The sequence below is a fragment of the Ziziphus jujuba genome, chromosome 5 (assembly GCF_031755915.1).
Source record: "Ziziphus jujuba cultivar Dongzao chromosome 5, ASM3175591v1".
Taxonomy (NCBI): Eukaryota; Viridiplantae; Streptophyta; class Magnoliopsida; order Rosales; family Rhamnaceae; genus Ziziphus; species Ziziphus jujuba.
In genome coordinates, this window is record NC_083383.1 from 1,696,743 (window position 1) to 1,721,995 (window position 25,253).

Here is a 25,253-nt window from a genome sequence, read left to right on the forward strand (position 1 = left end):
TACAGAAAGCTATGGCTTTTAAATAATATTGAAATAGAGATTAATGTAAAGTTTCCCACCATAGAAACAGGATACAATTCGAAGTAGACTCATGGATGAAAATTTTACGAAGGGAATAATGGAGAGCACTAGAATTTATATATCTTGTGATTAATTTGATTTCAATAATCACAATCTCAATCAACGAGAACAATATAATTAATCTGGTAAGATATACATATATTTATGAATTGGAAATCGACAATTATGCTTGAGGAAATCAAAGGGGACATAAGAAACCAATGGATCTGATTCCGATGTCAAAACAAGAAATTTAGGGGGAGTCGATAACATCAGGTGTTCTAGAAAAAGGCATTGATATATTTATTCATAAGTTTGGGAATTAGGAATCTGTATGTTGCTTCTGTGGGATGATAGCTATCCCAGAAGACATGATCCGACGAATTTGTACACGTGGGAGATAAGGGGTTGCATAGTACTGCAACCTCTATGGCCCCTGTGCCACAGCACCCTTTGTTCACATATCCAAATCCTGCAGTTTACAAGTTTCAGTTTGTTTTGTAAAATCAATATTAATTCGTATAGAGAATTGAACCAATGAACTTAAATAGGGGAAATTAATTTAATTACCATATTTTTGATAGTTGAGAATGAGGTCGAGTAGAGGAGTGTAAACATCAATGTAGACCAACTTGCTGTTTGGCAGGTGAGAGGTTAAGGAGTCCAACGTGGCAGAGAGTTTAGAGTTAAATAATGTTGCGGCTCCATTGTATTCTTGTGCACACTCCCTGAGTACTCCTCCCCCCAATGTCCTTTGGGATGGCACACATCCAATTGGTGGGGTACTGAACACTCCGATCCTTCTAGCTCCAAGTCCATAAATTTCCTTCAATTTTATAGTTCATAGTTCAAACCGTAAAATTATTTTCTCATTATTTCCTAAATATATATATTTAGAAGTAATACATATATTCATTTTTAGTTTTTGTGGAAACTCCAACAATAATCCTCAAATTCCCCATCCCAGCATTTATTAGTTACCTGGATGAAACTGGAGGCAGAGTTGACCATAAGGTCAGTGTAAGCAGGAACACTGTATTGCAATTTTCTGACACGAATAGTAAAGTAGGTATTGGCTATGTCGTCACTTCCTGCTACCACGAGAAACAGGCTATTGGCTAATATGAATTTTGTTCTCTCTTCTCCAACCATTGCTTGAAGCTTCCCAATGTATTCTCTGAACATTTTTAGTTGATCATCGAAAGACAACACTGCCTGGAAATTTTTTTTTTTTTTTTTCACAAAAAGATAAATAAATGAATAAAAATATGCACATTATATAATGTATAGAGAGCGGAGGTACGACATCTATAGTTTCATTTATGAGAATTATTATTAGTAATTTATAAGGGTGGAAATTGTACCGCTATTTTGGGTGTCATGGGATCAAATCCTGTGCCACCCGAAGCAAAGCAAACACCCGTGATAAGATCTTGAGGACGAATATTTGGATCTGAATATGCTGGCAGCAACTCTTTTATTCCTAATTCTTGCACTGCAAAGCCACAACCGGATATTACAACCACAAACCATATCAACTACTTTTGTTGAAATTTCGAATCAAAGTGCAGGACTAGTATGTTTTCTGACTATTTCCTTCAGATTTTTTGTTGAAATTTCTCTTTACATGGATTCCTTAAATTTTTCTCGTTACCAAAAATAAAAATTTAAAAACCTTTCAATTTTGATATATATATATATTTTTTTTGGGTACTTTTTTTATAAAATTTTTCGTTCCATTATGCGATTTTAATTGTACTTTTCATCATAGGCAGTTGATAGAAGCACTGGGACCAGCCTTTGAAATTAGATGACATACCTTTATCTTATAAAGGCTAGAAAGTTGAGATGAATGAAGTAGACGAATGGAGTAACAAAAATAATAATAATAATAAATAGATAAAGAAAAAAAAAAATCAACTAACAAAAATATTTCTCTTGAAGGCACAATATACTGTTGACAAGACGAAGTGCTCAAGTGAGCTTGAGGAATATTTAGCTCGCAATAACTCTGACTAGGCTTTTTGTCAGATACGGTGGGCCATGGAAAGATATTATTCATTGTCTGGTCGTCCGATGGGTTTGGACTAGCTTACAAGTGTCTCTCGTAAAAGTTAATTAAAACTAAAGTCAACTACGGGGTGACATTCATAAGCCATACCATTTGTTAGCATTGGTAACCAGCACGGGTAAAACTCTATGTTATGTGACAGCTAAATTGATTCATTTTAAATTTTCATGTAGACTTTTAATTCAAAAGAGCAGAACATAATTAAGAACATCTACTCAGTATTTATTAACTTAACAACGAATCCTATCATTAACAATGATAGATGGCAAAAAATTAACATTTACATGCTCAATTACTCATGTATGTATAAAATATATTTAACTTTCTATGGAAACAAAATTCATCAAATCCTACCATTCACTTTAAAACTCTTAAATTCATTAAAAAATAAAAATAAAAAAAGGGAAGAAAACAAGAGCAAAATTTTAATAAATGAAATTATTGAAACCAAACCGCATGTGATGTTCAAATTTTTATAATAGAGCACATTGTTTGGCGTTTCTTTTGTTTTAAAATTGATTGTAGATAGTATATAGAAGTTTGTAGCTGCGATGAAGGAGTAGCAGGAACATATAGCATTACTAGTTTCAACTGAAGAGATTAATTCCAGATAAAGTAAATATATGAAATAGTGGAGCTGGTTTAGTTGGGCCTAAATTTGGTTCTAATGTTTGATTTAGCTCCAGCCACGCGTTAATGTGTCGTAAGTTAGCTGCATGATCATGAAGATAAGTCAATGAGTATATGAAAGTGTAAAATGGCTTCGTTAATTTTTACCCATTAATTTACACTAATCATCTTTTTTTAGCAAGGATTAATTAAAGTAAATGGTATGCATGCATATGCTAAGAGAGAGAGAGAGAGAGAGAGAGAGAAAGGGAGAGAGAGGTTCTATTACTACCTATGAAGTCAGAGGGCACAAATCCATTACCAAACCTGCCAGTTGGTTTTTGGCCCTTGAAATCCTGGCCGTAGGGAGGGAAGTTACACTTAACAAGAGACTTCAGGTCGTTGTTGTTGCCAGTATCCATGATCGAATCTCCAAACACTATTACTGCTGGAATTACCTGATTTGGTGGCAGCTTTATCAAACCCTTGCAAGGTTTGATAAGAACAACAAACACTGCAACTGAATACAATATCATCAGTATTGGAATTGGAGAAGAAGAGCTGCACAGTTGCATTTCTGCTATCTTAATTTTACACGTTACAGAGCAACTCTTTCTTTCTTTCTTTCTCTCACTCTCTTGAGTATAATAAGAGATAAATAAAATTAAAAAGAAAAAAGGGAAAATTGGAAAAAAGTTGAGAGATACTTTGTCGGTCTCATTCAGGTGGCTATATGTGCTTTTTATACACAAAACGTGAGACTGCCTTTTCTGCTTGTCATTATTATTGCACACACAAGGTAACAACATATCCAAGCTGTTAAAATACAAAAGTAGGTTTCTCTTCCACACCCATTTCTTCCTTCGCAACATATATCTTATCCGCGTTACTCTTTTGAGTTGTAATTAAATTAAAAGGGAAAAGGGAAAAAATAATAACAATAATATAAATATTTCATTAATTATATTGACAGTTTATCAGTCAGGATGTAGAAAATTAATTAATTAAGCAAATAATTGAAACGTAATTAACAAGACTTTTTTCCCTTCCTAGATTGGACAAAAAACTATATTATCTTTTATATATAAAATAGTATTTTGCTATAATGACTTGCAAAGCATAGCCAACTGGGCCACTTAATTAATTGACTCTTATCCTATATCATACTAAATAAATCTCAGAAACATAACATACATATACATATATAATATATTAAATCATATATATACACCAAAGATTGATGAAATTAATTTTGAGACTAGAGATATATCGAATGTAACCCAATTCTAGAAACGTCTCATTTCAATGGAGTACTAGCCAACTCACATGATATGGGAAATTAATTTATAATTTGAATTTATTATATATGTTGGTTTCGAACAAGAAAAGAAAATGAACCAGAATTAATATATTTTGATAAAATATTAAAGGGTAAATCCGAAGCTTACTCTATATGATCACATCGTATCAAACATGTGTTATAATAAGGCTAAACTACTAGAAGCTTGGAAGTGAGATTGCTTTTGATCTGTACTCGATCAAAAACATTATATTATAGGTAGGTTAGATCGATGGACCAAGTACAACTACAGCATCATATATGCATGCCAGAGATGCAAGTTGATCTTTGAAAACAATTGTGATCAAAAGCAATATTATATTTTCACCGTGGAAAAATGGAATAGGATACATGTTTTCCCGAACTTGAAGGACCAAATTAAGATGATGGTGACCCATAGAATTTAAAAATAACCTGGGCTGATGACACCGCAAAAGGAGTTTGTCGACAATTTTTATTTTTATTTTTATTTTTACCAGTGGGGGAGACATAGATAGAGAGAAAGAGAGAGAGTGAAGAAGAGGACGTATGTCTTGCACCAAGAAGGGTAAAGTAGCCCTTACTTCATCCTTGCAAGTTGGTGGACTACCAAATGCCTTGATTTTCACCTATTAAAGAGCTTAATTTGGAGTTTAAGTTTCTAGTTGCAACTCAGCAACATAAGACTGTGTTCGGTAAACAACCGGATCATTCTTCATTTTCTCATGTTATGCTGTGAATTTTTCTTTACTGACCAAACACTTAAAAAAATTCAGTGCCATTACACTCTTTTTCATATTCTCACAGTATATTGTTTTTCTCTTGGTGGTTTTCCAGAAAATCAGTCTTTGTAATTTTTATCAAAAAGAAAACAGAAGCTGCGTAGAATAGGAGCAAGCATCCCTTTTTCTTTTCCATTTTTTTTTTTTTTTTTGGGTTCAAGTTAATCAGCCAGCGCACGTCTTTTTCTCTTTCTCTTGTATTAATTGCTGTGTTTATTGCTCAACCGCACCCATCCACGATAGCCATTAAACTATTTCAAAAACTTACTACTTTTTTTTTTATTGTTATATGTCTCTCAAAATATATAAATCACGTTATTTGACACTCCTTATAGTTTTGCTTTTTGGGTAATTGAACCCCTCGGAAATTGTGGACCAAAGGAGAAAATAAAATAACAAATTAATAAATGAAAGAAATTAAGAAAATTATAATAGGCAATGAAAACACATACCAGACGCCTTTATTTCTCAAACTTTCTCAATTTTTTTTTTTTTTTTTTTTTTGCTTTTTTTTTGTTTTTTTTGTGATAGAATTCTCAATTTTGTTATTTTATGTGCCAAAGATTTCAATTAGTACCGGTCCTTTATATTCTGATGATATATCCAACAAGCAAAAATTAGTTAGAAAAGGAAATTAATCAAAAAAAAGGGTCCTTCATTATCCAACTTGCAACTTTTCCTAGTTGGCCACGTCTAGGCATCTATTAAGGCCAATTTAGTAGCAGTCACTGATTGCTTTTTCTTTGGTTAAGGCAGTCACTGATTGCTTAGGTTGTCTCCAACTATACGATAATTAGAGAAAATCCTCAACCACTTCCAGCCTTTTTAACTTAATTACTCTTTACGATTCCAGGACAATAGTTTTAGACCATTATAATCCACTTCCCTTCCGAATTATTTATTGCTTCTAATTGTGTTTGTATCAACTAACATTGTACTGTTACTGAGTACCACAATTTAAACTTCCTGATAGTGACCCCTGTATCTTTATTGTGACATGTGGTTGGTCCTATCTACATTTTTTATTTTAATGCTGATCAATATGTTATTTTTCTTTTACCATATGTATATGGTCGCAGCAACTAACTTGCAAGTCTAAGGTTACATGTATAGGATGCCTCTCAGATGAAAAAAATAAAGGGAATTAAGTTCCTGAATATCTAAGACAGGATTAGCTGTTGAGCTCATCAATTCAGAACTAGCATTTCCAAAATTAATTCTAACGAGTTAAATTGAAAAAAATGTATGTAATCCATTAGAAAAAGGTAAATTATGTTCGTAGAATTTTATACAATGCATCTAACTAACTTAATTTGTTTGATAAAATTTTGAATAAAATTGATGTGACAATACTTTGTTTATTTTTAGTTTCCACATCCACCAATACAGCCATTTATTTAATATTTAAACAATAATTACACATATCTAGTATCTACGTGTATACCTTGCTATCACATCACTATCATCACTACCAATTAAGCTAAGAGCAGTAGTACTGCAAAAGTGGAACGCGCGAAACACCAGTACACGTTACAAAGACGAGGTCGATCACACATGCTGGAAATTAAACCAAGAGTTCAGCAAAAGCAAAAACCCAAAAACAAAAAAAAACAAAAAGAAAGATGATAATATTGAATAATTAATCTACATCTCAACCGTTAACGGCAACTTGCGGCCTTAATGAGCAAGCTATTATTATGATTTATGACAAATAGATAATTTAGGGGTTGCTACACACCCAAATTCCCAACTACATTTTGGGATATCGGCCTCCCAAGGCTTCTGTCACGTTCCATCTACAATACGACAATAATTATGGCAAATAACAAAACAAAAGGACAATAAACAGAAACCAATTCAATCATATACATCCTCCTCCTCCTCCTCCCAAACCACCCCCCTAATGGACTCACTGAACAAAATTTCTCAATTCTAGTATTTGTCAAGGTGAAGAAGAAGGATATGCCTCCTAATTGGCTTGGCTAGGCCTTTTATCACAAAATTGACATGGTTCTATGAACTGGAAAGACTTGATTAAAGACATTTTAAAGCCACATCTTTGCTTAAAGACTTAAAAAGGATAGACGATGATTAGGACCATCAGAAAACAGACTACGACGGTTTGGCGTCATAACACGATTTGGATATGAAGATTCAATCAAATTTACCATTAATTGATTGCTCCAGCTCCATATCCCTCCCGACCTCATATTTCCTCTTGATAAAAAAATATCACATGCTCGAAAAATCTAATCACGGACCCTCAAACAAAAGTTTCAAAACCAGTGAATCAGGAAAGTGGAAAGTAAAACATCATCCAGCCTTGCGGTGATACTTGCGTTTATAATTAATTAATAATATACAATTCAATTGCGGAATAAATAGAACAGCTTTAATTAAGCACTTCACACGGTAAAAATCTATTTAGTTTATGCCAACTTTAAATCTTATATTTATTATAAGCATATTTTCTTTATATTACTTTTATCTACTTGTTATATTATTTTTTATTGCATGTAAAATTAAAAATATAGGGTAAATGCAAGATCTATTACCAAAAAGCAATTGATTTTGTTTAAAATACGCATATAGGGTAAAATTTATAAAACTGTTAAATATTGAAGGCTGTTTTGTAAAATTTAAAAACTTAAATAAAAAATTTTAAAAAAACATAAAAAACGAAGATAAAGGGGAATTTGGTGCAATACTAATAGTGCGATAAATGGCGCAGGGTTGGAGTAAATTTGCATCAATATGGCGTAAATTGGAGATGCTCTTAAAAATACCCGTTTAAATAATGATAATAGTTGTGGAAATCTAATTAATTTAGAAAAATAGTAAACTTTTTCTATTTAAATATTTATTTTAATATGGAAAAGTATACATTAAAAAAATTAGATCTTTACGCATAAAAGAAAATATTAAAAAAAATTGTTTTTTATATATATAAAGATATCATTTTAAGAATGACAAAAGAAAATAATTTTAAAACTTTTTTACAAATACACATTTATCCTAATTTATTATAATTATTTACAACGTCCTTAACTTTCTTATTTTTTATTAAAAATAATACGAAGAAAGTTAATTTATAAAAAACTAATTCCCAAAAAATCAAATTTCAAAAATCACATCCTCTTCACACTTTTATATTTAGGACTTCAATGTGAAACTGAACTCTCCGCCCACAATAGGGAAGCAAGCTAGAAGGTTTTAGAGTTTGTCTTCCCAATTTAAGTTTCTTAAGTGTAAAGAAATGGTAACTCAACTAGATTAGGATAGGTTTTCTCCCAGATAGATGACATTTATCATTTGGTATGAAGAAGGTTCAGAAACGAACCTTTTAGCGGTTATAGTGAATCTGGATACTCCATTGTCTGATCCAGAGTAGACTTTTTTGGGGTAAAATTATGATCCAGAGTATTGTGGGCTCAATGCTAAGCAAATAAGCGATGCGAACACAAAAAATATTAAAAATAATAAATAGACAAATAAAAATAATAATTCAAGGTGGCCATGCTGTCCATGGTAGCTTCTAAATGGAGTAAATAGAATAGAGTCTGAAAGACTTGAAGACCCTCGTTGGTTAATAATTCAATAATCTTGGAATGCATCCACACCTTTTCTTACACTGACGTGAATAACTCAGGGTCAAAAGCTATTAACATTCACGTTAAAGGATAAACAAGTTATTATCCAAACATCCACCCCTAAATAGGCAATTGCTAAATACATATATGTCAATTTACATAGAAACGAGAATCTGATGGGGCTTCCATATAAAATTTACAAACTCAAATGCGAAAGCAGCTGCCATCAGGCCAACAATATATTCTTAACAAAAGCTAAATCTAACAAACAAATTGAACTTGAATTTCCATAGAAAGCAATCAAACACCTTTCCCCGAAATAAAAATGTTAATATTAATGAGCACTGACAAGAAATGGATGCTGGCAAACCCCACATTCAATGGTTTCCGAACCGGAACTGGGAACTTGGACCTGCCATAAATAATCCCCAATAACACCACCAATCATTATGGATAGCCAATTTTTTGAGACCAAAAAAATAAAAAATAAAAAATTCTAAAATTACTTTTTTGAGTGCGTTTGTTTTACAGCATAATTGTAAACTAACAAGGATGTCGAACCTGCAAGTGGACAGTGCAAATAGGACAGGCAACTTCCCTCATCCGTCTCCCTGATCCATCTGACTTCAAGCCTATGGAAACACAAGCAACTGAGATCTGGTTATATAGTTCTGGCTTGTAAAATAAAACCTAAATTGGTTTAAACCCAATCCCAATAACTCAAGTGCTCAGCCAGATTGGTTTAGAGAGAAAAAAAATTCATTCACCATGTACAGCCAACCTGTTAAAAAAAGAAGAAGAAGAAGTACCTGATGATGATTTGCGATTCTTTTCCATCTCCTCCTGTAACAAACGGACTAGTATTAGATAAGAAAATAAACAATTAGGTCCATGCACATGCATGCATAGATATATACACACTCAAGTGGCTAAAATTTTCTTAACCGGGTTCACTACTCATTCATATGTTTAAATGAAAAAGGTTAATCAAGCGTCATTTTGAAAACAAAACTTGTCATCCAAAATAGATGCAATGACTACATTGCCATGGTAGCAAAAAGAGTTATTACCTGAAGCTTCTTGGCAAGATCCTCGTGACTCTGCAATCCTGCAGGTTTACTAGCTGCTTCCTTAGCATTATTAAGCCTCTGTGTCACTTCAGCCTATAAGAGGATCTCAACACCATGAGAATTCATAACATTTCAAGGGAAAGCACCACATTGTTTATACATGTTTGCAAGATATTGTGGAAGCCACGTATCCATTAAAATGGAAGCATTCCATCTTGCAGCATTCTCAATTAACTGCTCAGCTGGTCAGCTTATTACCATTTGCTATAACGGCAGTAAAACATTCCCATGGAAAAATAAACAAATTCAAACTATTTTGTTAGACATAGTTAGATATGACATAAAAATTTAAGAAGGAATTGGAAAACTGATTTGGATAATTAGGAATTGAAGTGAATCTGGGAAATGAAGTTTATCCCTAGAGTTCAAATCTTTTGTTGGTTGATGGTTCATAATAGAGTTTCAAATAATATGAACATATTATTGTGAAGAGGTATGCTGAAGATATTAAAGCTGAATAGTGTATAAATGGGAAGAAGAATAAGCAGGTTTGCCGGTTTGCTTGGAAGGCTCCAGAAGTGGCATAAACTGAATATTGATGGTAGTTTTAAAAATTCTTCTGGTATGGCTGGTGCAGGTGGAATCTTGAGATGATAAAGGAATATGGCGAATATTGGGAAGGAAGTTCCATTCTTGCTGAATCTAGACGGCTCTTTTATGGGCAGAAAGTTGCTAACCAATTGGGGTTGCAAAAAGTTATTGTGGAAATAGACTCGGCTCTGGCTTAAGTGAAAGTTGTATAGAAGTGTTTGAAGTTAGCTACTTTGTAGATGAAAAATGAGCTTATCAGGTGGAATGCACATTGAGGCCAATGTTTTCGACGTACTGGATTCTAGACAAGTGATAATGTAGTTTCTTGGCTTTCAGCTCCAGTTTAACCAATATATATATATTATTTAAGAACAATGGATTTATAAGTACCATTTTTCCACACCCATCTGTCCTCTACTAGGCTAGTAAAGAGATGGGATAGCCCCATCAAACAGCATATTTAAAACTATTACCACAGGCCAATAACCAAAACAATGGAACATACCATGCATCGGTCACAAACTCGCACAGGCTGAGCATTCTCTTCAGCAGTAAGAGCAATTCTACCTTGGGTACACTTGTCACAGAAAATATCTCCACAGTTCCGGCAGTGATGCTGAAATGCATAGGAATAAATAAGATTCACCCCAAGAAAATTCAGTTCCATCATTGAAACTATACATACCTTACGCACAAAAGCCCCAAAATCTGTCGCACATGATGTACACTTTGAAACTGCTTCATCAGGGACCTAAAATATGTAAAATACCAGATTAGAAAGACAATTACCATTATTTAAAAAGAAAAAAAAGTGAATTAATACCAAAAATAATCGTTGCCACTATCCCAACAAAAGAGAGATGGCAAACAGCGAATAAAATAATATAAACATTTCTCTTCCAGAAAACTAATTACCCAATGATCTTTCTCCTCATTTCCAGGCTTCACCAAGTTCATCCAATCGGTAAAACCTTTCTTTTTCTCCATAGGCTGTTCGGTTGTCTTCAAAGACTCAGTAGGCCTGCTTCTTCCACCCATCTCCTTCCACTGAGTATGATAGAAGAGAGAAAATATGATCAGTCTAGCATAATGAAAATACTAAATTATCCAACCATTCGATAGTCTTTTTCAGAAAAGCCAGATATGAGATTTCCAAAACTAATATCTATCTATACTCTTCTCAAAGAACCACACCCTTCAAATCCCAAACCAAAGAAATCAATACATAATTTATATAGTATCCATACATATACCTAAACATCTAATTCTAGTAAATTTTCAAAATAAACCAAAAGCATGCTTTTGCATCTCAAACAGGCTAGATTCTCAAAACCAAAAGCCATCAGAGAGGCCCTCGCATTGTGTAAACCATGAGAAAGTTTCTCTTATTATAAAACAAATTATTGTATCCTTAAAATTCCTACCTGTACAGTTGCAGCAGTTATTATATCCAAAAGAGTGTTGGTAGTGTAACTATTTGATTGTAATCTAATACGTCTAGGCTCAAAGTCCACAGAGCTCTTTGACCAAAATGAAAGGGTGGATGAGTCGGTTACCTGTATGAGGAGAAAAGGCAATGTCTTATTACCAATCCAGAACTTACCAGTATAAGAAAGAGAAAAAGTAAAATAAAAATACGTACTTCACATCTTGTAATGGTCTCCAGAGGATATATTCTTAATGTCCGACTGGTACTAGGGTCAAGCATCCTAATTCCATCCAATCCAATCTGAAAGAAAGCTTTAATCAAACCACGAGCACAACATAATCCAAAAACTGATGACAGAAAAAAGGGTGGATCTTGACGGGAACTGCATACATGCCAAAATACGAAAAAAGAAAGTGGGGAAGATATGAACAACAAAACTCCCTTGCTAAAAGCAAAGCATTATAAGCAGCCTCTACCTAGTTTTAGCCTTAACGGAAAATGGGAACTTTTTAGCATCAATGTAAAAGAGATATAAGAATTTCCAACTAAAACGGTTTGATAATTCCCTAACTCCTAAAGGGAGGTGAAAAGATGCATCCAACCTTACTACTTTCTGTCTAGAGTTGAAAAACATATATAATTAAAAACAGCAAACTAGAGAAGAGGCTATAAAAGTGCATTGGATATAATCACATAACAAATCTTCAACCCTCTAGTAGGAAACTCAAAACCACAGGAAACAGAAAAAATACTACATCGGTGGACCATTAGTCCATTTCGGACCCAAAATGAATAAACATAGCTGACACATCGAACACATGTATCCCAGTCACAAGTTGCTTTAGTAACAGCTTATTTCCTAGCTGATTTAGTAGTTGTGCATAAAGCATAGCCTACTCATATACTTCATGAACTGTCCAAATCTACTTGGAAGGTCATTGCACAATAACGACCAGTTAAAAAGTAAAAAATAATAATAATTATAATAACAAAATAACAGCAAAACGCCGGATAACCAACAAAATAGAAAACGTCAACGACTAACTAGAGAAAGAAAAAATAAATAAAAAATAAAAATTGAACCTAGAATTGAGAATGCTCCGATAAGCGGAGAACATCATAGATACAACTTCATATTAATTAAATATAATGCAAAACATATCATCACAGAAGATGCATGGAAAAAAAAAATTTACGGGATACAGACGCTGTTCCAACACGCTTCAGGATTGTTAGTTTGTCAGAAAAAGATTACCTCTGTGGTGAACTATTACAGAATCCAGCCTTAGAACCGTACCGTCATAAAAATTAAAATGCAATTAAGCTAAGCATTCTAGTTTTGCTACAATTAAAACCGACCTAAAGCAATAGCACATATTTTGAAAGCAATTAAAAGATGCGCATTGTTCGCAATACCTGGCAAAGAACATCCATGGTACTCTGTCCTCCACTTTCAGCCAACAGCTTGACTCGAAACTTCTGGACCCCACTTTTCACGTCGGACTGGGTATCTGCCTTCGGGACTGCTTTCACAATCTTGCTAGAACTGACAGGTGAGTCCTTCCCAGACGGGAAACTGATCGACCTCCCATAATCATCGAACGCCGACCACGTCGACGACTTAGGCGCAGTGCCCCTTGCCCCGTACGGTTCCACCTTGCCCCCTTCATAAGGGTAAACACCATCGCCATACAAATCGTCGCGACCACCCGAATCGTAACGCTTTCCATAGAGATTCGACCCGTAATCGGATCGGCTCCGATTATCACCTCCATATCTATCGTCGAAATACGCACTGTTCTGATCATATTTCACATAATTCTCGAACGAATTATCGTAAACCGGCGGAACCGAAGCGCTTGGTTGATTATAGGGGGGGACGGAGTAGACGGAGGAATAGGAGGAATTTGGAATTTGATTAGGGTTAGGGTTTTGGGGAATTGAAATCGGAGGAGTCCCATAACTGGAAGTCGTCTGATGCTGATCGAATGGCGGATAGTAGGATTGCTGCTGGGGCTGAGATTGGTAGGGTGTATGCGATTCAAAGGAGGGGAAGGAAGGGGGCTGCGATGCGGGATTAAAGGACTGCAAGTTAGAATTGGGAGTTGGGGGTGTGTAGGAAGGGGCAGTGGGAGGGGCGGGGATCGGATCGGGATTTTGCTGATAGGGAGGGTAAGTCGGAGGATAGCCGGAGTAATCGGAGGGAGCGTAACTGTTGGTAAACGGAGGCGCTGAAGCGTAAGAACTCTGATGGAGATCGGCGGGAGCGGAGCTAGGGATTGGAATAGTGTTGTTGTTGCTGCTGGGGTTAGAGCTAGGGTTTTGATGATAGGGATAGGGATAGTATGGAGCGGAGCTGAAATCCCCTTGTTGCATCGCTGAATTCACCAGGAAGACGACGCAAACGCAGACGCAGAGGGTGAGGCACAAAGAGAGAGAGATAGAGAGAGACGCGGTTGTTTTTCTGGATGTTTCGTGTGTTGGCGTAGAGACGGGGCAACAAAAATGAGTAAGCGCGGAGGAACGGTTGGAGAAAAAGAATACTATTAAGGTGGGATTATGAGATTTATTCTGCTAATTACTAATCCATAACCAATTTCAGATAATCAGATCGCTTCTTCTCTTATTAGCTAAGGCTAGGCTTTCTCGATGTATAAATTGTTTCGGTGATATTCGTTGGTCGATGTGCCAAGTTGGCCTACCGCGTGGACCTACCTATTCCTCTGTGATTTTGTATGCAAACAATAATATATCCTTATTTATAAAAATTAATAATAATAATAATATACGCCAGCTTTTATTATGATTATTATGATTTTTTTCTTAGTTGTTTAATCTAATGGTTACTTATTTAGTCGGTCCAAAATGTAACTATTAAATAATTAATTTTTTTAAAACTGCTCGCTCTAATTATTATGTGTGGATATCCATCTCAAAATTCAAGTATAATAACATTCACGGTTCTACATTCACCCCAAAAAAAAAAAAAAAAAAAAAAATTCCAAAACATTCACGGTTCTACTACTACCCAAAATAACATTGGTTGACATTTTCCCAAAAAAAAAAAAAAAAAAAAAGAAAATCACGTAAGATTGAACTGTGGCAAACTTATAAATCCACTATTTCACATCTAAAAGAGTATTTTTAGTGCAAAGAGCCTAAACATTTTATTACTCAAAAAAAAGAGCCTAAACATTCTTTCTGTAAACGACACTGTAAAACAAATGAAGATTACGTTGTAGAAACAAACAAACCGTTAGGAATCCAAATTTTACAGTAATTATGAAGAAAGATAAACACGTTAATAATTTAAAATTATGCTCATCCAAACAAATTCTAACAATAATGTTTAGGTGATTGCTTATAATCATTAAATATGCAGAATTGCAGAAACACATAGTACGGAATTTACTTATGTGTATATATATAATATTTTTTTGGCTTGTTTACATAAATTCATTATTTCCTGAAATGCATCTCTAAAATATCATTTATTATGCTTAGATATTTGAAACCCCTATTTAAAAATTATTAATTTTCCCAATTAAACGTTCACAATTTCCATGCATGCAACACTGAGCAAAACATAGAAGAAAAAATTGTAACTAGTATGACTTAAATTGAGAGACAATCTTAAGTGTACGAATAATTCTTAGAAATTTTTGTAGAAAAAACGAAAAGGGGACGTGTATGTGGGGTGACGGGCAAAAACACCACAACAGAGATCGCATCAGCACTCCAGGTCATCAGAAAGTAAGCAACTAAAAATCCACACAAACAGTTCACAGCTCCACGCCACGTGGGACATTGATCATGCCACAACGACAGAGCATCACGGCCGTCCACGTAGACATCGACTCGTACAAAACTGGCCCTGAAGGTAGCGAAAGAAGCGGGAAGCTAAAGGACAAGGCGGTGTCCATCTTTTCTCATTTTGCATTCTTGCATAGCGATTGAGAAGCAAAACACCATCGCGGCTTCCGACGCAGACGATCTCGACAAAAAGATACAAAATCCCCCCACGGAAACAGTTGTTAGGAGGACCCCACGTCAAAACCCCCCAAGTGGGGACCGCACGTGTTCCCAACAAGCACTGCATCAATACTATTATTATATATGCTACACACCCAAAAAAAATTAAAGCAGCCTGTGCATTTTTCCAGATTGCCAAAAGAACGGCTCTTTTTAGCAAAACTGGAGGGGAGAGTACATCAGAGAAAACATTGCCGTTTCAGTGTTCAGGATTTTTATTTAAAGTTCTCTTCTTGGGGTGGGTGTCTTTTTTCTTTTTCTTTCTTTAGTTTATTTTCTCAGTTGAAGGTAATAATAATGAAAGCTTTGTCTCGGATCAATTTTTTGGGGGATTGGCTTTGCCTTTTGCTTTTGTTTCCCTTCACGCTCGTGTCATTTTCATAGCCATCTCATTGGAAGCTGCAAAGCAAACAAAAAATAAAAAAAAATAAAAGCCTTATATAAGTGGCGGTGGCGGTGGCAGTTGCAGTGCTTGATATCTTTTTGCTCGAAAAACGCCAAACTTTCCTTTCAAATCTTTTTTCGTCAGTTTACTTCAAATTAGTACAGGTTACGGCTGGCTGTAAGTAAGAGAGCAAAAACACACAAAAAAAGAAAAAAAAGGCTCTCATCAAATCCCCCACGAGAAATTCATCTAAATCGGGCAACAAATAGTGAACCCAGAGGAGGAAAATGGAGAAAGATTCTTTCACTATACGCGGCTGTACTATCAACTTCATCATTCCGATTTCATATATTTGGGCCGTTCGTAGTACCAAAAATCCGATTACAGAGACCCAAGAAGAAAAATATAAAATAAAAAGAGAGAAACAAAAATAGAAAAAGAGCAACATAATGACAGTACGGGATATCAACAATGTGTGTACTTTTTTCTCCAAAGAAAAAAAAAGAAAAAATAAAATAAGAGAGAAAATCCTTCACTTGCCTTTTTCTTTTCATTCCCGTTTGCTTGGTTATTTTTTTCTTGCTAGACCAAAAATACCTCCATGGTTGCTTCCTTTGCGGATTCACATATCGGACAAGAAGCAAGAAAAGCTTCACAGTAGTTGCAGGAGCAAAGGTGTCTGCAAGGTAGGAAAAGAACGCATGAGGTCTGAATGTTGCAGCTTTTGCAAGCCAACTTTTTCCCTTGACGCTCTCTGTTTCCTCTCTGGAACGAGTCACAGAAAGACTCTGCATCTTCTGCTCCGTTATTGAACAAAAACTGTCTCTCCTTAACCTGTTCAAGTGTGTTGTTGAGGTGAATGACCATGGCTTCGTTTTCTTTTGCCACTCTCTGCCATGTTGCGCTTTCCATCTCTGCTTTCCTCAACCGATCTTGAAGCTCCATTCCTCTCTTTGTTGCTTGAACCAAATCCTCTTCTTTTTGCCGAATCAAACTCAATGTTCTTGATTCGAAACTACTCAATAGGACTGCGAGCTGTTGTTTTCTTTGCTCTTGCAAAGCAAATTTCAACTTCTCATTCTGTTTTCAAAATATAAAGATAAAAATTATAAATTCAATTTTAAAACAATGCTACCAAAATCTTGAATACCACAACATAAAATTCTAACCTTTGGAGGGTAGGTTCTAACACATTACTTAGATTGAAAAACTGAATGCAATATATATAATAAAAATTAAAAAAAAAAAATTCCTACCTGTAACTGAAGAATGCATTCAAGCTCCTGTCTCTGTAACTCCAGCTGAGCATCCAGAGCTTGAGAAAACGCCACACGAAGAACGCTATTGCAACTGGAACACGGAGAAACCCCATGGTTACAATCAAAAGCCAAATTTTGAGATCCTTGTTGCAGATGAAACTGAGTTTGCTGAGGGGTTTGACGGGTACCAAAGCGAACACCATCTTCAACACCAGAAACAGGATCCAGAGACCAATCCTGTAGACCACAGATTGATGGTAAGCCTGGATTTCCTGAATAAAACTGCGCCTGAACAGCCATCTCAACGACTATTGCGCTCGCACCTCCCTAGAAATCAAGAAAATAGACCCAAACGCGCCGGCTCATTCACATATTTCATGTTCCTATTAATAAGAAACTAGAAGAGAAACGAAATGGAGTAGGTTTAAAGCTAGAAGGTTCATGTTCTTGTTATATCAGAAAAGATGCATGACCCTTTCTTTCTCTAAACTCTCTCTCTCTCTCGCTCTCTCTCTATATTTATTGGCATAACCTTTGCCTCCTTTTGTTGCTTTGGTTTCTGGTTCAACTGAAAGAGACCATTTTGAAAGAAACCCGTGGGTGGTGTTTATATATAGTGAGAAACTGATTTAATTAATGCATTTTTTTTTTTTTTTTTGGATAGTCTAATTGCATTGACGTAATTATGGAACATTAAAATGGAAGATAAAGGAATATTAAAGGGAAGAGAGAGAGAGGGTGGGGTTGGAGTCGTGGCGAGGTGATGTGTGTGAGAGAGAGAGAGAGAGAGAGAGAGAGAGTAATCTCTCTTTCTTCTGTCAAAGTTCCGAAAAGGCTACAAACCAGAAGCATTTATGAGTGAGAGAAACAAGGGTGGCGGTAAACGACGACGTACACATGCAGATTTTGTGACAGAAAGTCACACAACCATCGGGTCAGAGATGTCATAGAGCGAGAGAGAGAGAGAGAGAGAGAGATGTGCCGGTGAAAGAGAAATTCACTCAATTGGGACGTGAAAGGGTCAGACGTTTAGAGGGAATCAGAGATTGGAGAAATTGTCAGTTTGGTTATTGGGAAAGGCTGAAGAATAGCATTATTATTTTCTATTTTTTGAAAATTTTGAATTCCACGCGGTGATTACAATAGTATTTAATTATGTGGTACAAACATCAAACAAACAAAAGCGATGCTATATGTGTTTTAAAAAACAACAAAGCTTTCCACGTCGGACTTATGCCATAACTTGTCCCGGGGTCCGTGCGCCACGTGGAAACCTTTCAGCCATTGGTAACAGATAAAGACGAGATAGCCATAAAACATTTGGGTTTTGATAAAACCAAAACTAGTTAGGCTAGCAATAGGCGTTGATGGTGCAGACTTCGTTCACGATAGGTGGACAGCTCCTATAAGAGTTGTATCATATGAGCTGCGTTACCGCGTGGATGAAGTCATGCAAACTTCATACACAAGGAGGTTCGATTAAGATGACAAAATTTCATTTCTTCAATAAGAGTAAGAAAAGCTTGCCACGTAGTTACAACATGCAAGCTTATGACACTTTTCCCAGTGGATCCCACGCAAAACGTGTCAACAAAGAAAAACAAAAGCTATTCACCAAAAAAAAAAAAAAAAAAAAAAAGGGGCTAATATAGAAGGTATCATTTGAGTTCCAATAGCTTCTGTTTCCCATCAGCAGCATAGGGGTATCATTGTATCCAATATTACCCATTGAACATATAATTATATTCTAGTACCAACATCGTTGTCTCAACCCCAAAAAAAAAAAAAAAAAAAAAAAAAAGTTTTACTAATTTATTATATGCAACTCCTAAAATCTGCATTCAGTAGTAACTCTTTCAGCGTTGCACCTATTTGCAGACGTAAACATCACAGATAGGAAATTATAACACTTGGAAGGTCCAACTAAATGCAAGACCTATCAGGCAACTGCAACACTTGGAAGAAAGTACCCCCTAATCAGGCAATTGGGGTTATTGGAGCTTCTTTTACATCGCAATAAACGATGTATGTGAACTACCCTTGAAGCTGGGAAGCGAAGTGAAAGATATTCCAAAATCGTATGGTCATCACTCATCAACACATCTCCATATCTGGCCCAGCACCAGGCAACTAATAAACTAAAGGGAAAAGAACTAAAATCTACCATTAAAGACCTCACCTCCATATTCTTGTCCTTTCATTTCAATGTCCTTCGTGATACGTGGAAATTCACTTCTCAATGCTCTTTCGGAACAGACTTTTGAAGCAAAAGAAAAGCTAATCAGACTTGGAACGATGGAAGAGCCTGAACAGCAACGCATAAATACCCTAGTAATCTAGACTGTTACCCCTACTACAACTGCCATTACTCTCTCTCATACACAGACTTGACTGGAATCGTTCAGGCATTTTAGATTCAGAAGTGGGAACAGCTACCCATATCAAGACTACAACACCAACACGGTCTATGGTATCGTAAATAAAGCGTTCTCACCTGTTAAACATGGACTAACTGCTTCCAAATCCATACTGAAACAGCCAACAAAAGAATGAACAAGTACAGCTTCCTCCTGTCTGTCAAAAACGGCTTCTTTTTCGATTCTTGATCGTGAAAGTTCAAAGTTCTTTTATTTATGGAATATTTGATTTCTTCCACTCGTACCCCCCCGGGTCTGGGAGAAGACAAGACTCCAGATAATTGCTAAAGCAAAGTTTAATACTTTACAATAACTTATTAATTCAATTTTTTAGGCCTAAATTCTAGCAGACTCTCCCACTGCACTCTCCATCCGAGCATACCATTCACCAATGCGTGTGTTCTCCACCATGTCTCTGCCAGATTTCAGGTGCCGAATGGGCCTTAAAACACCAAAGACGGCTAGATCAGCTAAATTAGGATTTAATCCCCCTGTTATAAGATAGAATTAATACATAGTTAGAAGTTCTGATTAAACAACACACATAATCTTCTCCTGAATCAAATAGAAGGATGAACAGACCAAGAAACTGTCGCCCTTTCAAAGCATCCACCCATGTTTCAGCAGCTTCATACAAGGCAGCACGTTCATCAGTGATGTTGTGCTTCTTCTTCAGTTTCTTGGACACAAAATACATGGCTGCAGCTCCAGCATACTTCCCTATTATTCTCTCAGAGAAACTAAAATTACCTGCACTCATAGCAGACCATTTTAACAGGGATCAGATCAGTAATTATATCTAAGATCAAGCTAATTAATTTAACGCGTGCAAAGTGGAAATTATTTTTGCAAAATATTCCATAAGAAATGAACAAAAAATAATTTGAGACCAAAAATAAGAGGGACAAATCGCGACAAATTAAAGGATTGCTCCATATTTATCAAAACAAAGGTCATATATTTGAAGCCTCAAAGCAGATTAATTATATCTTAGTATTTGACAAGAAGATCATATCCTGAAAATTACCTGCACTCCTAATTTGCTTTTGTGTGTGTGCATGGCTTAACTAATGAAAAAACTATCATAAATTCAATAAAAAAACATTAAAAAAAGAAAAAAGTAAAGATGATTTATCTTTTAAATACCATGAGTTGTGATGTAGTCAAAGGACTCGAGTGCCTCAGATGTAGTTCGATATATATTTGGTGATAAGACATGCACCAAGTGATCATCCACCCACCTACCATCCCAAATAGCTGCGTTGTCAGTGATATGTTATGACAAAACAGTACCATTAAAGCACTGACTTATAAATATTGATTTAAAGCATTAAGCACTCAGATAAGAAGTAACTGCTAAAATTCCTTCACATGGTACCAGCATGTTAATAGAGTGGAGCGAAGCATTCTGTGCATATGAAGTAACTTGGCAAATATTCAAGGCTTAATGGTTGAATAAATTGAAACTAAGATGATATCACCTGCACCAGTTCTTTTCCTCTTCATTCTTTGAAGCAGAGTTCTCAGGGTTGATCTTTTGATACAGCTTAGCAATAATATCTACAATAACCAGATTTTGAAGCTCTAAGCTGACTGGATTACTAAATGGGCCATACGCCATAATCAAGAGAGAAAAAGAAAACCAATTGCAAGTGTTAAAAAAAAAAAAAAATGATGGATGCAAACAAAAACGGCTTTGCAAAATTAGTCGAGACTTGACAATCCCGGATCAATATGTATTTGATAGAAGCGAAATCAGTAACTACTAAAACACAAAATAGACGTATCATACGCCTATATAATGTGAACACTTGATAAATATATATATATATATATATATATATATAAATAAATAAAAAACTAAGATAACTGGATATTTGATGCAATTTCTACACGATCAAAGGAAATTAACTAAGGACCTGATGAATCAACCATATGTTCACCATCAACCTTCAGTATCGGCACCTTCTTGTAATCAGACCACTTGATTTCCTTTTTGTTGATAGGGTTAACCTCCACAACTTTGTACTGGACATTGTAATAATCCAAGAATGCTGAAGAGGAAGAAGAACATTAAAAAAGAAATTAATCAAGATATTAATAACACCAAGACTATTGATATGAAAGTAAAAAGATATTAAAAAAATCACAGAAAACCAACCAAATAAGAAATGAGACTTCGATACACAGATAATTGGGTACAATCGTTAGAGAAGCAAAATTAGTTAGATAGGAAAACAATGCACTTATTGTATCTAAAAACCCAAGAGAGAAATTTCAAGATCCAAATCAATTGATTCTTCTCCTTCAGAACGCAAGGGTTTAGGTTCAGATAAGTTCCTATGCTGAACAAAAACAGGGCCCAATGGAAATTAAAAAAAAAGGTGAAATTGATATCATTTTTTACCAATAACTACAAGGAGTTAAATAGAAATTGGAATCAATGAGAATCAAAGTGATAAGAAATTGAAAGAGTGGAATTCACCTTTGACCTTGTTGCAGAAAGGGCAGGCTTCGTACTGATAGAGCACCACGTCTTTTGGTTGGAACTTTTCCTTGGCGGCTTGAATATCTTGAGCCAGAGACGTGGCGCTGACGGAGAAGTGCATTGTAGCCTCGAAACCCTGAGCCCTGGAGCTTCGTGATTGACCAAAACGATCGAGGAGTGGTTGGGTGAACCACAGCGGACTAGAATGAGAGCACGATGTCAAAATCTGTGAGTGAAGAAGTCGGCGTTGAGCTCCGCCAGTTGCGCCGCCGATACCAGCAACTGCTCGGCCGAGGACTGCGAGTCCGTTAACCCTTCTCATCGTGGTTGAATCAAAGATTGATTTTGCTCTCGCTCTCGCACTGATAAAAGAGACTTCTGGGTTAGACTTAAAATGGGGTTTTACAAGGGTTTTTGGGTTTCCTGAAATTTTTTCTTCCACGAAAATAAACAAAAAATTACATATATATATATATACATATTATTTTTCTGTGGGATAAAAATTTATTAATTTTTAATGAAAAAAAATTTTATGAGGTAATGTGGCGGTCAATGTTGACGAAGCGAGGGTTTTTGTGTTCGAGGATCTCTGTGGAGCGTGACTGGCAAACGCTTTGCAAGGGCGTGTCTATAGTCCTCAGACTCACGGGACGCGGTATTTAACTGTATCTGCAAAAACCCCCTCAGTTCCCTTACTAATTCTTTTCGAAAAAGGAAATCATAGGAGGAAAATTTAAACATGTCAGGGGCATTATCGGTAAATAAGTAGCCGACTTAAAAGGTCGGTCAATCTCGTCCTATATATATGAGCCTTCGTACCACCACGGGCTTTATTTGACAATTGAGATCTGGAAGGTCTTGGGAGCTCTGCATCGCGCCTCCAAGAAAACCCTAACCCTAGGGTTTTGATCTCCGTCATCTGAGAGCCTTTTGTTGAAATCAAATCGTTGGGTTTTTCTAATCTTTGCCCAACGAACAAGAGTTCGTTTGTTGTAGTAGTACTGAGGATGTCTCGGTGCTTCCCGTTCCCGCCTCCGGCGTATGTGAGCAGAGGGGCGTGCTCGGAGGCCTTGATCGAATCGATTAAGGTTGGTTGGGCCATTTGGTTTCTGCGTTCATGATCAACTTGTTTTGTTCAAGTTTGTGGTTGAATTGCTAGGCATCTCTGTTGTGCCCTTTTCATGTTACATCATGGGTTCTTGTAAAAGAAAAAGAAAAAAAAAATGGGAGTTATATATTCCTTTGTGGCCTTTTCAATGATTTGAAAAAATAGTTTCAAAGGTTTTGGTCTATCAGACTGGTCGCAAAAAATATGAGATTTATGGGTTAGTATGTCTGAATCAGAATTTAATAGAAATCCTAATTTACTGAGGTTATTATTATTTTTTTTTTCATTTGCGTAATTGGGTGAAAAAAAAAAAGGAACTCTATTTTGTGAAAAAGAAGATTTAGGTTATAGATGAATCTTGCTCTAATTTTGTATTGAGGAGGCGAAGGAAACCCAAATATAAATATAACCTAGAATATGAAAAAATTTGAACAAAAGTAAGAGGTCGAATTTTTTTAATCTTAAAATTATATGATGAGTGGGTGGTAGTCTTGGTTATGGTTGGTTCATTGTTTGACCAATTTGTGTCTAATCTAAGTGTAAGGAACATGTTTTTAATTGGTTTTTCAAATGTTTTTCTTCGTGCATAAGCTACTGGAATTTGGAATTTATGTCGCTGTAATAGCTCTTGCATTACTGTGGTTACTGTGGTTTTGTTGTTCATTCAATCTGGCGGTAATTTTGTTGGGATTTCGTTTCATAAATTGTTATGGTGCTTCCAAACCTTCAGAAACAAGAGGAGGAGAAATCCAAGAAAGAGAGGAAAAGAGAGAAGAAGTTGAGGAAAGAAAGAAGGAAAGAGCGTAAGGAAAATAAGCGAAAGTTGTTGTCTGACTGTTGCATCGATGACAAAGTGAAAAAAGTTGGCAATGAGAAGTATCTTGAATTGGAGAAGAATAAAACAGACCCGAGAAATGGTATGAAAGATGAAGCTGAGCAAATGGAAAAGAGTGATCTTACGGAAGAACATGATCAACCAACCAGCTTTGAAAGCAGTCGGTATTTATCTGATAGCACTCAAAGCAGCAGCAAGAGGAAAAGACAATCCTCCTTGTCATCTAATGGCAACCAAAACCAAAATCAAAGCGAAAATCAAAGTGAGTAAATTTTATTTTAATGGCCAGATGGTGCTTGTTGTTTTGCCAGGCAGAAGTACTAATTATAATTGCATTTGATCATCAAATAGGACCAATCCTCAGAATTCAGTTGTCCCTTCGTAAGCACAAAGAGCCAGATTCTGGAAGGCCAAAAAGTGCAAAAGAGGACAATACTGGATTGGCTGAAAGTTCTGTTCAAGAGAGCACGTTTTCTGCTCATGTACCCACTGAAAGCCAGTTGTGCTATACTAATCCAGAGACAAATACAGAACCTGAGAAAATAGTGCCTAAATCTGGCCAAGAATTATCGTCACAGAGAATAGAAACGTGTTCTCAGACCAGAACGGGCAAAGAAACAAGTTCGTTTGAAAATGACTTCCAAAGAACTGAATCACTATATATGACACTAACCGAGAATTGGGTACCACCTCAACTTGATTTTTGCCAAAACGATATTGATGACGAAGAGTGGCTCTTTGGTACACGGCAGCAACATAATTTCCAGTCTGAAAGGCGTAAATTTGGCAATGAAGTCTCGTGTTGCAGGAGTTCCACGTTGTGGCCACAAGCACAATTGTTACCGGAGGCTGACATAAATGCCTTACCTTATACCATTCCCTTTTGAATTTTTTTTCCTCTCTATATAACAGTTGCTAGAAGCGATGACAAAATTTAGTAATTTTGTTAGTGGTGCTCGTACTATCCAGAGAGCACCGAAATTGTAAATGTTTTAGTTACTGAGAATGAATTATCCATTTTTTCCGGATGACTAGAGAGATTCCTTTTTTTGAACCAATTTATTGGTGAGGTAATGGATAAACGTGCATGTTCTCGGCTTCTCTCGTTGGCATTACCCCTCCCTCCAATGTCCAAACCCAACAAGAGGAAAAAAATTAAATAAATAAATAAACAAATTAAAAGGGACGAGAAGATTAAAAATCCAAGAA

The 25,253-nt window shown here is 35.8% G+C and overlaps 5 protein-coding genes across 7 annotated transcripts; 1 reads left to right on the forward strand and 4 right to left on the reverse strand.

Moving 5' to 3' along the window:
• Positions 1-3,516, reverse strand: LOC107422295 (GDSL esterase/lipase EXL3-like). The gene is made up of 5 exons (XM_048472944.2): positions 3,033-3,516; positions 1,425-1,555; positions 1,042-1,275; positions 631-886; positions 1-532 (listed from the first exon to the last, which is right to left on the reverse strand). The coding sequence occupies exons 1-5, from the start codon at positions 3,313-3,315 to the stop codon at positions 342-344; spliced, it is 1,095 nt and encodes a 364-aa protein (XP_048328901.1). The 5' UTR covers positions 3,316-3,516; the 3' UTR covers positions 1-341.
• Positions 3,517-8,477: 4,961 nt separating this feature from the next.
• LOC107408726 (protein FREE1) lies at positions 8,478-14,231 on the reverse strand. Of its 2 annotated transcripts, none has more exons than XM_048473723.2 (10): positions 12,937-14,231; positions 11,734-11,820; positions 11,516-11,647; positions 11,007-11,138; positions 10,777-10,842; positions 10,597-10,707; positions 9,501-9,593; positions 9,240-9,273; positions 8,992-9,080; positions 8,478-8,842 (listed from the first exon to the last, which is right to left on the reverse strand). In XM_048473723.2, exons 1-10 carry the CDS (start codon positions 13,894-13,896, stop codon positions 8,765-8,767), a joined length of 1,782 nt encoding a protein of 593 aa, XP_048329680.1. In that variant the 5' UTR covers positions 13,897-14,231; the 3' UTR covers positions 8,478-8,764. The 2 variants fall into 2 exon arrangements, with proteins under 2 accessions (XP_048329680.1, XP_048329681.1); XM_048473724.2 differs by having other exon boundaries at positions 8,992-9,062; positions 12,937-14,229.
• Positions 14,232-15,109: 878 nt separating this feature from the next.
• LOC125422856 (probable BOI-related E3 ubiquitin-protein ligase 2) lies at positions 15,110-18,803 on the reverse strand. Of its 2 annotated transcripts, XM_048475170.2 has the most exons (3): positions 17,194-18,803; positions 16,478-17,017; positions 15,110-15,951 (listed from the first exon to the last, which is right to left on the reverse strand). In XM_048475170.2, exons 1-2 carry the CDS (start codon positions 17,494-17,496, stop codon positions 16,520-16,522), a joined length of 801 nt encoding a protein of 266 aa, XP_048331127.1. In that variant the 5' UTR covers positions 17,497-18,803; the 3' UTR covers positions 15,110-15,951; positions 16,478-16,519. The 2 variants fall into 2 exon arrangements, with proteins under 2 accessions (XP_048331127.1, XP_048331126.1); XM_048475169.2 differs by lacking the exon at positions 15,110-15,951 and having other exon boundaries at positions 16,255-17,017; positions 17,194-18,800.
• A 968-nt stretch (positions 18,804-19,771) lies between these two features.
• On the reverse strand, positions 19,772-22,591 carry LOC107409466 (uncharacterized). The gene is made up of 6 exons (XM_048475168.2): positions 22,099-22,591; positions 21,533-21,667; positions 21,095-21,173; positions 20,760-20,854; positions 20,196-20,363; positions 19,772-20,104 (listed from the first exon to the last, which is right to left on the reverse strand). The coding sequence occupies exons 1-6, from the start codon at positions 22,421-22,423 to the stop codon at positions 19,950-19,952; spliced, it is 957 nt and encodes a 318-aa protein (XP_048331125.1). The 5' UTR covers positions 22,424-22,591; the 3' UTR covers positions 19,772-19,949.
• A 329-nt stretch (positions 22,592-22,920) lies between these two features.
• On the forward strand, positions 22,921-25,072 carry LOC125422855 (uncharacterized). Its single transcript, XM_048475167.2, has 3 exons — positions 22,921-23,189; positions 23,940-24,306; positions 24,396-25,072. Exons 1-3 carry the CDS (start codon positions 23,109-23,111, stop codon positions 24,929-24,931), a joined length of 984 nt encoding a protein of 327 aa, XP_048331124.1. The 5' UTR covers positions 22,921-23,108; the 3' UTR covers positions 24,932-25,072.
• Positions 25,073-25,253: the final 181 nt, after the last annotated feature.